Source organism: Coloeus monedula, assembly GCF_965178545.1.
Source record: "Coloeus monedula genome assembly, chromosome: 10".
Lineage (NCBI taxonomy): Eukaryota > Metazoa > Chordata > Aves > Passeriformes > Corvidae > Coloeus > Coloeus monedula.
This window is the reverse complement of record NC_138790.1, coordinates 15,222,409-15,235,986: the sequence shown is the minus strand read 5'-3', so window position 1 is coordinate 15,235,986 and position 13,578 is coordinate 15,222,409. Positions and strand designations below refer to the sequence as shown.

The 13,578-nt window shown below is 46.5% G+C and overlaps 1 protein-coding gene across 2 annotated transcripts in view; it reads left to right on the top strand.

The window, feature by feature from the left end:
- CCDC50 (coiled-coil domain containing 50) overlaps positions 1 to 7,305 on the top strand; it is a 43,388-nt gene extending 36,083 nt beyond the window's left edge. For both annotated transcript variants that reach the window (XM_082288045.1, XM_082288046.1), the window contains 2 exons: positions 128 to 225; positions 1,236 to 7,305. In XM_082288045.1, coding sequence (XP_082144171.1) covers positions 128 to 225; positions 1,236 to 1,265 — 128 coding nt within the window. In that variant the 3' untranslated portion in view covers positions 1,266 to 7,305. The remainder of the gene's footprint in view (positions 1 to 127; positions 226 to 1,235) is intronic.
- Positions 7,306 to 13,578: the final 6,273 nt, after the last annotated feature.

Below are 13,578 nucleotides of genomic sequence, written 5' to 3'. Positions count from 1 at the left end.
AGGTCTGGGCCAGGCAAGGTTTGCATCAAACTGACAGTAACAGACCAGACAGCTGAGATGTTGCTCTTACTACACTGTTGTGCCTTTGAGTTATTTCCCAACACTCCTTTTACACCGTGCTTGGCAGGTCACAGCCTCTCCTCGATGACTTTGAGCACTCTCGGTATTATGCGAGCCAGCCCAGCCCCTTGCGCCAGATCCCCAAACCTGAGCACTCTCCTAAAGGTAGGATCAACCCCAGGGCTGCCCAGCACTTGGGTTATTGTCAGCTGTTTTCCTCATACAAGCAGCCTGCAGGGGACAGAGTGTTTGAAAGTGATGCAGATAGAGAAGGGGAATGGGAGTTAATGCCCCAGCAGGCAGGTGATGCTGGGCAGTGTTTGGGTTGCACTTGCTGAGCACGTTGCAGGCTGAGAGAGTGAGAAACTGAATTGGTTTGCCTGGAACTTGTCAAAGTGCTGTCTGCATGTCCTCCATGATCTCTTAATGATGAATGACTGTAAATCCAGGTAGCAAATGACGGAGAAATGACATGAAGACAACATTATGATGGATTTTAGGTGACTCAGTAGTACCAAACAATCCAATACAAGACAGAACTTCACAGTATCACCTGTCTGGTAAGCAGATGGGATGATCAGACAGAAACTTGTCCTGAGAGCAGGCTAGTTTTGTTCCTGTAGCATCTCAGCACTGCTTTGTTGGTTTGTTTCCTGAAATCACTTGACACAGAGCAGTGTGGGTAGGGTCACCCCTGCAGTTGTTTTAAATCTGAATGCCCATTGTCTGAATTAACCTACAGAGCCTCTGGGGAAGGAAAGGGGCGGTCTGAGTTTAACTCAGTCTCAGATTTCTTCCAGTTCCACTATTGAGACTTAAATGTGGACACTTTCCTTTCCAAAATTTAAAGTTTGGTAAACTGATGTTCTGTCTTCATCAAGCAAGCTGGAAAGTTGATGGCACTTTATAGGGTCTGTTTGCTTTAGTGAGACTGTGCAATGGGCACATTTCATACCCTAGAAGAAATGCACATGTCTGCCTGTCATGTGGCTCAGTCCTTCCTCTTGCTTGAGTTGTGTAACATACAGTTCCAATTTTGGCCTTTGACTTTACTGGTACCCTAGAAGTCAGACAGACAGACAAGAGGGCAGAACAGGTAAAATATGACTGCAGGGAGTAATTTTTTCACCAGGATCTAGCCTCACAGATTGTTTCCTTTCTGTTCTGTTTTCCAGGTTCCCGTAGGAAGCAGTAAACTCTGCTAGCCTTTGCTTTGGTACTGACTCTTCTGTAGCAAACATTACTGGAATTGCCAGGCAACTTTCTCAATACCTGACCTGATGGGAGGCCCACCCTCCACTCCCAGGATCATCTCTATAACTGTCATCATATTAAGGAAAATAGTTTGTTTCAATTTCTTACTCATCTGTGATGACTTGAGCAGTGCAGTGTAATCTAGCTGCCACTGAGCTGTTCAAATCAACCAGCTGGCTCAACAGCTCCCTCATACATTTTTTTGAAGCTTTCTTTTTATTTTTAAGCTTTGGCTGGAGCTTTGACAAATAGGATAAATTAAGATGCATGTACAATGGAGGAAAATTGAAGAAATGACTTGGATTATGGCAAGGCAGCAGAACATCAGAAGTACAAGTCCTTTCTGCATAAGGATAACTTAGCAAAGAGTTATAAGAGGAAATTTGTTTCTTCATGTGTTGGATAGGACAGCTGAGCCAACCTGACAGTCATATGAACTTGCAGGAAGGAGAGAGCATTGTCAAACGTATACCAGCAAAAGCCAAACCCTGAGACTGGTGAGGAAGAAATTGCCTATGAAACAGAATTTTTTAACTGCTGTATTTCTTTCTAAGGTTTCCGACAACCTGAATAGAGTATGTATAGGCATTTAGCTTCAGAATATAGGATAGAACAGTTAAAAGGAAAGAATTTCAACTGAAATTAGACCTTGTGTGCATGACATTTAAGATTTGCCAGGGAGTTCAAGAAGCTGTGAGTTGTGGTTTGGGAAGATGCATAGAAACAGATCTGTGTGTCTGAAGGGACCTCTGTGGTCACCTGCTTTGAGCTTCGGTGTGATAGAAGCCAAGGATTTTCACTGAAGCCAAGTAGGACCTCCTGTAACTCCTAGCTCAGTTGTTGATGCACTTGACTAGAGTAACTTGTTTCTGAACTTGGATGTGTCTTGTAGACATGGGGCTGAAAGAGGGAGGGCCATGTGGGCATTGAGCATCAAATTCAAAATCTACAGTTACAGGCAACCTGAGCGAGACACAGAGTGCTGAACAGTCCACATGATGTCTGTGCTGACTGCTTTCCCTCTCCACTGCTCCATCCAGCACCCCAGGCAAGCTCCAGTCAGGAATAAAAAAATCATTGATCTCTAGGGCACAGCAGGGTCTGCAGGGTTATCATCTGTATATATTTTCCCATGCAGTGATCCCCTCCTGGCTTGTTTTCCCTGCACTCTTTGAAAATCATTTTTCTCTTGCACAAAAAAGTAGCCTTTTCCCTTGGCCTCCTTTCATTTCAATTCTTTTGTCTTCTTAATTTTTTTTTGCCATTATGTTCAGGTATATTTTTAAACTATAATGCTGAACATCTGGACACTGGCTTTGAGTCTGTTCAGCCAGGGCAGGCTGTTATTCATGGGCCAGCCCCATTCATGGCAGTGAGCTTCCCTGCCTTGCTCCTGCAGCCCAACTTCCTTAATGCCAGCACTGAGTCTGTCTCACCACGCTCTCTGTTGTCTCTGGCAGCTGCAGTTTTGCCTCTGGCTCTGCAGAGGAGGGGAAACAGCTGTGCCTGGGCATGGAAACGTGCCCTCACCACTCATCTGCCTGGGAAAGGGACCTTGGCAAGCTCTCTGGAGCTTTGTGGGGAGGGAGCACTCCTAGGAAATAGGAAGACAGCATGGCTGTCTGCTGTTCCCCTAGTGCACAACTCAACCTCAAGGAAGCTGTAAGGCTTTAGCCTTGGCTGTTGTCCTTGGTCAGGATAGTTACTGGGCCAAATCACTGCGAAGACAGGGCAACTCCTTTTTTCACATAAGCTGCAGGGGCAAGTTTAATACCACATCACAAGCCCATGCCTTGCCTTGACCAACAACTCAAGAAACTTCCACATCCTACCCCTGCTGGCCTGTTGGCAGCAGTTCATTACCTGTGAAGAACCACATAACCCCTGATGGATCTCTGCTCCAGGCATACACTAACCAAAAACCTTGCCATGTAGGACTTTGTCTATGGGCAGAATCCTGCTACCTGCATACCCTTGCTTCCAGACTGTGAGCTTACCTGCCCGCATGGGCCCCTAAGTGACTTGCAAGGTCTTGCTTGCTGCTGCTTCTCAGGAAATATCCCAGTCAGCAGCTACATTTTACTGTCCTTGTCTTGTTCGCTCTTCTCATTCTATCTCTGTCATTCAGAAGTGTTCATGTTGTTTAAAAGGATCCAGAAAAATAACAACATAGATGCTATTTTTTTCTTTTTCTTTCTTGTTTGATAACTTGGCCCAGTGTGGCAACCTCATCTACCAAGGTTTTATTTTTTAAGAATTTATTTTTGTATTTCATGTAACAGTCAAAATTTCTACTGCTGAAAATGCCATTTTTTTTTTCTGTGGGCTTTTTCCTTCCATTGCCATCAGAGTAATTATCATGAAATGGATGCCTGGTGGGGTTTTAAGAATTAACACTTCCTAGAAACACTGTAGTCCAGGCATTGCTGCTTGTACCACCTGGTGCACTTGTGAAAACTGGATGGAGAAAAGTCCTGCCAAATCAGAAAGAGGTTGAGCTTTGTATTGGCTGTGCTTTTGGAAACCCAGTGACTCGATAAAAGGCAAGGAGAAATCACCAACTCGGAACTGAGCCCTCCATGGGTCTCTGTATCTGGCTGTGATGGACTTTCTTGCATTGCAGTTGGCTGGTGTAACTTTTGTCTTAACCTAATCAGAGGAGTTACGAGAACCCTGAGCCCGCTGACATTTGAAGAACCTATTAATTCAGGAGGGATACTTGGGAGTATCCAAGTTGTTGGTGTCAATGGTACTGAGTAGAAATGTGAGAGAAAACTCCGGTTGATTTAGTCTGGAAGCTGGGTAGAGTCTGAAGAACACCTCAGTGCCTCCTCTGTGGAGCTGTAGGATCTCCTTAGTGGCCTCCTCTGGCCAGTGAGGCTCTCCAGCAATGGCACCAAGAGACAAGAGCCCAGAAGAAGGATCCCAGGAGCAGTTGCTGCTTCCTTGGAAGCCTTTGGGGGGTGCTGAATGCTTTAAGGACTGTTTTACTCTGTATCCTCTCTTAGTCCCTATCTTTTTATTCTTTCTCCTGACCTTTATTAATTTGCTGTCCCTTTAAAGTGTTTCTCCTGTTTTATTACTCCACAGTACATGTGAAAGGTTCCTAAGGTGTTCCTATGGTTTTGCTAGAAGGCGGAGAGAAATGCTAGGAATGGCAGCTGAGGAAAGCAGGGTAGTAAATGGGATAAGAACAGAGCAATTGTTCATCTGATACAGATTGGAGTCCTCATGCAGCCATACAGGTTAGAGACCTCCTGAGACAAAGGTTTCAACTGGACTTGCATATTTAGTGACCACTTTTGGAAAGAGATTCCATGGTCCCACTGAAGTCAACAAGAGTTAAGATCATGGATGAACTCCCTTGGGGCTCAGCAGTCACAGTTCTGCTGAGAGTCAAGAAGATGCAGCTTGTGTAGGTGAGATGCAAAATCAGCACCTTGTACATGTGTCCCTGGAAAGGGGCACAGTGAAGCTGATCTTTTTAAAAGAAACACTCAGAGCAATATTTCTTTCCTAGAACAGAAAAGTTTAAGTATATTGGGTTTTTTTACTTGTTTGCTCTTGCCAAGTTTCAGTAGCTTTGCCTTTGGGTCTGCTCTGGATTTAGTAGCAGGTTGGAGCCCCTGCTGGGACCCCTGCTCAGGGCGTTCAGGTCCTGCATCCCTTTCTGACTCTGTGCATTAACAAGGCATCTGGCACCACGTGGAAAACACACTTCCTTGAAATCCTGGCACTTCCTAACCTTCCTAGTAGGCACATCTCAGCAGCAAGAGCTCTCACCACCTCCTCACCTCCGTCCAAAGCACAATGGTCTGCAGAAGAGAGGTCAGGTGACCTGGAGGGATCGTGCCTTACACGCAGGGATACTCGATGTCTTCAGCAGGCTGACCTGAGTCACCTTGCTATGAAACACTGTCTTAATGTGGACTGTACAGCTTCCTGCAGCAAGAAGCAGTTGTCATCACAGGGATAGATCGAACTGGTTGATTTCATCTTTTTTTAAAGAACTTCATGGGTTTGAACTTGGTGGGGTGAGGAAATATTAGCTGTTAAGGGATAGATGAATTCTCATCATTGAATTTCTCCTCTTGGGGAAGAAGGATACAAGTTACAGATGCTGCAGTCTGCTTCTCTCTACAAAAGGGATCTTGTTATGTACAGTATTTTTATATCTCTGCATTCCCACCTATCAGGATTTGAATCAGGATTGATAACATTCTCTACATATGGAAAAAAATTGATAGTTATTTTTACAGTGCTAGACCTCTGTGTGTTCATTTTGTGCCAAATTACAGCCACTGTTACATTCTAGTGTTTTCATTCAGTTTATTGCTGTTCATCAATGTGTATATTATATATTTTTATTATCAAGGTTTTTATTTTAATTCATATTATCCTTTATGCAAACTAACTGTGGATTGCTAATTTATATATATATAAAGGGGAGCACTTGGAGACAGTGTGAGGATTCCCCTATTTAGTTTACACTCTTGTAATTGAGCACAGCCAGTCCATGAAACTTGTTGCTTCCTTCACAGAGCAATCTCCTGTGTGTCTGTCCCCCTGAGCAGGTGGCTCCTGCTGTCCCTCCTGGCAGCTCTGACACTGCAGGACTGGGTGAGATGCAATAGGAACTGGAGCACAACTCCCAGCGTGGCCTGACAGGTGACTGAGCTCAGTGCTGTCCTGTGCCTGGCAGTGGTACCAGGGCAGGTGCTGCAGCAGGAATGCCCAGCAGGATGGTGGAGTCTTTGAGGTTTGATCTTTATCTGTCCCCAGTCCATGGACAGGTGGTTTTGCCCCACTGTCCCAAGGTGTTCAGGGCTTAGTTTTGCAGTTGCTTTGGGAGGTGGGTGTGGGACATAGTCCCTTACATGGAGCACACCATGGGCAGCTTGTCTTCTTTTTATTGCAGAGGACAGACATAAACCTGCAGAGATCCCAGTTTGCTGCACTCCAGCACATTTGTGGCTGTGCAGCACTGCTGGGGAGGTACTGGCTGTGCTGCACACAGGTGCCACTTGTACTCCCCTGCCCTGCCCAGGACAGGCTCTGGGACATGGGTTTTGTGCCCAGGAGCTGCCCAAGCCTCAGCTTCTGGGCTGGAGATAATATCAGCCAACTCCTCCCCATCAGTAGCACAGGGCAAGGCTTAGCTGTGCAGCTAGGGCAGTGGCACACACAAATGAGTATTTTCTACTTCATGGTAAACAAGTTCCACTGTATCAGTGTTCACTCAAAGTAGACTCCATGGTCTGTCTCCAGCTGCATCTGTGCACTGCAATATAGTTCATTGCCTCAGATAAATAACTGCAGTTGTCTCATTCAGCTCTTCAGGGTAAACTTTTAGCCTGTTGAATCTAAATATTAGCCATGTGATGAGGTGGATTAGTCAAAAGGCTTAAATTCCTCAGAGCTGCAAGTGTATCCTGCATTGTAACAGCTAATCCTTAAATATGAATTGCACACTGACAATAATCTGTCTATGCAAGCCTATTCTTGGTTTTATTTCGACTGTTCACTATAATTTTACCAGGTTTGGCATAGAACTTCTGAATGACATTTAACCAAAGTATCATGTCTGTGTGTGTGTATAGCATGTTTTGCTTCATACTCCTGAATTGTCATCGAATGTAAAGGGAACATTGCCTTGCCCCATATTGTTCAATAAACCGCTGTATTTTGTTACCCACCACGTCCTTCTGTCCCTCTGTGTGCTTTTCTGGAAACCTAAGTGGGTTACACAAAAGCAGGGGAAAATAAGACTTTGTTCCACCCTTTGTTCCTGAAGCTTAGCTGCTTCTACCAACAATTACGTTCTTCCACTGTAAGAGATGTAGCAAACAAACAAATTTATATTTAATCTGATTATTTTGTGGACAGACAGATGGAAAACAAGGCTATGTAATATCTTGGAAAAGATCTGGACTGTTTCATTTCCTGAGACTGTGATACTGAAAAATAAAGCAGTATAATTATTTGCAAGGATAGGATGCTCTTTCTTATTTCATTAACGTAACTTTTAAGTTTGCAAAAAGCCTGCTTGAAGATTCCCTCAAACAACACATACCTATAGTGGTGTGGGACAGAATGCAAGAAGGCAAAAGGGCAAATGCCCTGGGACTGACTGCCATTTTTAAAGGCATCAGCTGACGATGCAGCCACATGCAGCTCAAACATGAGCAGATCTGATCCCATTGTCATGTCACAAATTGAATTTGTGACTGAGCATGCTAAAATAAAGAGGAGGTTACAAAATATAAATTCTGGATGTCATATCCAGACTGTAAAGCTTTCTTAAATGCTTATTTACTCATTTCTCTCTGCTTGCCAAATCTAAGCATTGCACAGGGGCGCAGAGAGCCCTTTGGTTCCCCAGCACAGGGTGTACCAGGTTTTCCCTCCATGGGCCAGGGGCTTGGGCTGCACAAGTGAGTGCTTTGACTCCAAGAGAGTTCATGTTTGGGCTGGATGAGGGTCTGTGTCACACCACTGCCCCAGTGCTTCCAAGTGCCTTGATGTCATCTTTACCTCCCACCAGCTGCATCTCAGAGTCCCTTGGGTATTAGCAGTGAGTGGAAGCAGGAGTCAGCAAAACAGACGTGACTGGCAGGGGAAGAGTCTGGTTGTATAAACAGGGCTCTTGGGACTGCCAAGAGCTCTGCCAACTTACAACCTATTGCAGCCTCTTGTCTGGAGTGACTGGGTCGGTCTGTTTTCTCTGAAAGGCTTCTTTCATGCAAGCCCTGGCACTTGTTGAAGCATTAGGCTGTGGTGGGAGCGGGGCCAGCTGGAGCCCTGAGAAACATCTTCCACCTGATGCAGTGATGTGCCCACAAAACTGGATGTGGGGACCACAAAAAGAACACTGAAGAGCCCCTGGGGAATTTTTTCTGTACCAGAAAACTGGTTTCTGAGTTTCCAAGTTGCATGCAGCTCTCAGACTGTGGGTTTGCCATTGTGGGTGGATCTATTGTGCCACTGGTGGTGGATCGAGGTTTCCCATGTATCCTCCATCTGTGAAAAAAGTTAAGCCAGTAGAGATTGCTAAAAGTCACCATTGCTGAGTATCCAGCAGCCTGCCTGCCCCTTTGGCTGCTTCATCCTCCCCTGCAAGGGGGGAGTTGCAGGTGGCAGCCGCACTCTCCTGCTTGTGGGCATGTCCAGATCCTCATCTCCCACCCAGGTCCATATTGGTAGGGGTTCCCTGCCTGGCACTGATGCTCCTTTTGTTCAGAAGGCAAATCATGGCTGCAGAGACCCACAACCTAAACCAGGTGAGGTATGTGAGGTACAAATGACTTGCTATAGTACACACGATAGGTACGTACCATTCCCAATTCATTTTCCAGAGATCTGGTGGGTTACAACGTGGCTGCAAGTGTAGGACATCCCCTCTGCCATGTGAAACCCTGCTTTATTCCTGGAACTATTCCTTCTCAATTTCAATATTAAGCAAAGCTAGCCTTTGTATCCTAATTCTTTGCACCATTCTGCTAGCAAACAAGTGACAGCTCCTGGCACCAGATATCTCAGGTCTGAGGTACACGTGTCGATCACCCTGATTTCTTCTTTCAGAGACACTGATCCTTGAACAGTGCCCTGAGTCGATCCTGAATCACTCTGGCCAGAATTCCTGACACAGGTAATGGCAAAATTTAGATTTACTAAATGAGACTTGGGATCAGGCTGCAAACCAAGTTTAAAACAAGCACAGAACTTGTCTGGCAGCTGGGTATTTGTTGAATGTCTCTGCTTCCCTGACCCCAGAGAGCCCCAGACAAGCACCCAAGCAGCTCTGCCAAAGCCTGCTCCAGTTTCATGTTGTTGCTGGTGAACAGCAGCTCTGAGGACTGACAGCAGTCTTCACAGTCTCCTTTCCCCTGGCACTGCTTTTGCTTAGTAACAGTTCCCATCGTGCCCTTTTCCCCCAACAGACATCCCAACTCCACCTCGGTGACTCACCTCGTGGTCTTTTGAGGCCAGGCTGCAAACACAGGCACAGCGAGCCCCTGGCTGCTGCTGAGGGCTCGAATCATGCTACACATGATTTCTCCTTACGTGTAAACAGCGTAATGCCACGTCACAGACAAGTTTTTCCTGGCTATTTTAGATTTGGATGGTTTCTCATTTTACTGAAAACATGATTGACGTATGCAGGGTTTAATCGTGAGCCAGAGGAACCCATGTGTGTCTCACTAGCAGGGCAGAAGTGCACCAGCATCCCCTTCCCTGGGCTGAGCTTGGAGCTGGGGCAGGTTCTGACCCAAGAGTGCTCTCCACTGCTGCCTTCCTCCCCTCTTCACCCTCCCCACGTGCAGGCAGTGTCCGGAGAGCAATGACACAGCCATGCATGTGCATGACACCAGAGGGTGCTTGGGGAGTGTGAGCTTTGTCCCAGCAAAACTGAAAAAGAGCTGTAACAGGTGCTGGTGCAGCAGTAGAAGGTTTACCAAGGGGAGGTGGAGTTTGGGGAGAGGATGAGATGCCCACATACTCAAGGTTTATTCCCTCCACTGGCACTGGCACTGGCCACCAGCTGGCACACAGCACATTATCCCAAAAAGTTCTGCTCAGCCTGCCAAAGGACACATAAACCCCACTCAAGCACCTCACTTGTGTATTTTTATTTACTTGTTAATTGCTCACAACTGATGAAACACTGAAGGCCAGCTTGAAAGTCCCTGTTAATGCTGAGGAGCATCCCTCCCATCAAGCGTGCAAACAGGTCTGGAGGGAGGGATTGCTTGCAGTCCTCTCTCCAAAGGCAAAGGAAGGCACCAAGAACAAGGGGTTCTCAGTGAATTTAGTAGGCTGCTAGCAAACCTAACACACTGTCCTACTGGAAAAGTCCTCAGCTTCAGGCAATGAGTCCTGTGCATAGACAGGACTGTCAGTGTTGCCACAGGGAGCCTGGGAGAGTCAGTGCAGAGCACCCCACAGGACGAGAGGGATGCATTGCTGCCACACCTGAGGCAGAGAGGACCCACAGCTGCTCCAGTGTGGCCATGGCCCCAGATCTGACAGCAGCTGTGTCCTGTTAACATCCCCAGGGGATAACAGGGACCAGGAGCAGCAGTACAGGCCTCTGGGGGGGGGGGGGGTGGGGGCAGATCTCTGCTAACAGCAACAGAAAACCAGGTTCTCCCGGCACTTGCTCCACTGGGAAGCTAAGTCAGCTCTCCTGGTGTTAGGAGTTAAACCAGCTGTGCAAAGGTGCACATTAACACCAGCTTGTCTCGTCCATAAGGGTGCTGAAACAGCCAGCCAAAGCTGACCCCTCCTGGCCCTGCTGTTTTCTGCTTTTAGCTGTGAAAAGACCAGAGCTCTCGTGGGCCCAGGCTGAGAGGGGTGGCTCCTGTTGGAAGTAGGTAAGCCAAGAAGGGGTGGTTTTCTTTTCTGTGGGACACACTGGTAGCTGATCTTGGGAAGTGAGGATGTGCTGCCTGGCAGGACCCCAGCTGTAATTTAGAAGTCACTTTCTGCTCAGCTGAAAACTTTCTGTTCTCTAAATATTCTCCTGATTTCATGAACTTCAGCTGTGCAAATAGAGCACATGTTTCCTGGGAGAGAATGAGAGAAAGTCCCCAGGACCAAGTGAAAATGTCACCATATGGGCAGCCAAACCCTGTGACCCAGTCCAGCCCACCTGAATTTTGAGCAGAAAACACTCAAAATGAGCTACTAAACCTAAAAATCAGAGCACTGGCAGTTCTTGCAGAAATAAAACAACAGAAGAATTGAGTACATATGGCCATCATTTTCGTGGGTTACTGGAATATTCATGAGAGCAGTACAAACCGAGGCAAGAAGCTGGAGGCCTCATTCCTTAAATTCCTTAAATTGTATTCCTTGGTACCACACAGCCCAGACCGAAGTTAGTGCTGATCACCTGTGACCCCGAGGTGTGCAGAGCATCTCTCTGTGCAGGTTTTGAGTCAGTCCCAAAGTGGGAGCTGTGTGAGCAGAGCTCAGGGCTGGAGCATTCCAACCCAGCCTGGCAGCAAGGCAAACATCAAAATACCGTGTGGCTCTGAAGTGCCTTTGCCTTCAGATAAAACTCCACCAGAGCTCATACTGATACCTCTGCACTCCCAACTCCCATGGCAATGGTTTGATGCCTCTACCCCACACTTACTGGGTGTATTAATCTTCTTTGTGTTTCTCACATGAGTGAACTTTACTCAGCTGTAGTGCCATCCATGGTGTGCAATCCAGTCCTTCCTGGTGAGAATTCTTTTTTCTCCCAAATATCCTTACCAAGGGGTGGGAAGAAACCATGGCAGTTTACCTACCAATCCAGCTCTCTCGTGAGAAATGAAGAGCAAACTAAAAACAAAACAAAAAATTGAAAATTAACTTGGATTAATAAAGATAAATTATAAAAAGTTTTGGGAGGGGAAAAAAAAAAAAAAAAAAAAAAAAAGAAGGAGTCAGGAAGGCGAAAAAATGCTTTATTCTTCATTTAAGTGATTATTTTTGCCCGCGTGCCCGGGCGGGCGCTGTGCCCGGGCCCGGGATGCTCCAGCCGCACATTCTATCCCAGGGCTCTCTCTAGTGGCCAGAAAGGAAAGGCTGAACAGCCGCTGAACAGCGGCACCCAGGGACACGCCCCTGCACCCAGGGGCTGCGATTTCGGGTGCTGACACCCCCCGTCACACAGCAGAGAAGCTGCAGGCTCCCCTGCTCAGGCCACAGGAGCACAGGGAAATGCAGCCCACGGCCCTACCTTTGGGGCGTGCAGGGAGAGGAGTAAACCCGAGACACGCGGATCGATGGTGCTTTAGTCCTGCAAAATCCTCAGGGGAAAAAATGTGCAACGGGGCTGTGTTGGATGAAGGCGTTTGAAACCCTCCAGGATTTGAACACCGCTGGGCTGAGCATCCCTTTACACAGCTGGATGGGGCAATTACTCCCTACAGAGCTGTGTCAGGTTGATCACAGCCAAAGCTCAGTTGGAGAGCTGCCACTCTGCCTTGCTCCTTTCAGCACACTGCAGCTGGGAACTGACCCCAGAGAGGATTCCTGCTCTAGGCTGACCAGCAGTCTTTGGAGTCCTATATACCTTAATATTTATATATATATATATATATCATTTGGCAGCATAGGTGGTAGTAGCCATTGGCACCTCAACTATTGAGAGCTTGAAGGGTAGTATTTGGGAAATTTTCTTATTTACACATCTTGCACAGCTTCTGTTTATTTCATTATAGAAATTGTAGCAAAATTTTAGATTTTAATAATGTTGAATATGTGGCAAAGCCAAACACCCAAAACCCTGAAAAAAATAGCAGAAGTGAAATAATAGAAGCCCCTTTGCCAGTACACAGTGTAATCCAGGGAAGCTCAGGGGCAGTACTTTTCCCTGGGCTCTTGCCTCAGGCCCAAGCTCACTGTGTGATGAGCTGTCAATATAGATGCTGTGACCTCAGACTTGGGGTGGCAGCCACAGGAATGCTGTTCACTACCAATACAACACATCAGCTACTAGGAGATTGGAGAGAGAAAATAAAAGAGGAAAAATTGACAAGTTTTAAAGCATTACATAAAGTCAAAACTCCCCAAAGAACAGGGAGTTCTGCTTGACAAATAACACAACCACTCACACTCAGCTCCAGTCAGGAGCCAGAGTCTCCATCACCTTCTCCTATAAGTTCTTAATGCCTTGAAGCAAGTGACTCCTCCCTTTTATCACCAGCCCTTCCCAGCTTGCTCTCCTGGGAATAGGCCTTTTCAGACTCTTTTCCCCATCCTTCTGATGGATTTAACCTTTTCTCTCCTTTTGCTGTGAAGTGTTTTGGTTTACTCTTTGGAGGATTAAAAATTGACTCTTACATGCTAAAATTAATTCCCTAGCTTACCTTCCCCATATTTGTTGTAACTTTTGGTGTGAAATACTTCAGCCTGTGTTCAAAGGCAGTAAATTGTTTCCTTGGGCTTGCAATGCTTTCTGTTTTGAAGAATATCGTTATACTGTGGTGTGAATCCCAGAGAAACCTGTGGCTGCTGCTTTGAAGCTTGCAGTGACTTTTGGATGTGTTGCACCTGTGTAAGGCTGTACTGGATGCTCATGTGTCAAGCAACCTGTCTGAAAACTTGGCCTGGCAGCCTCCCCTCCAAAGGGGACAGGAGTGGGTGGCTTCTGCAGTGCAGGAGAGTCTGGATGGGGTATGGGCTGGTACAGAGCTGTTGTAGTAACCTCCTAATAAGTATTTTAAATGTCTTACTGAGCTACCATAACCTGTGGAAGAGAGATATTCT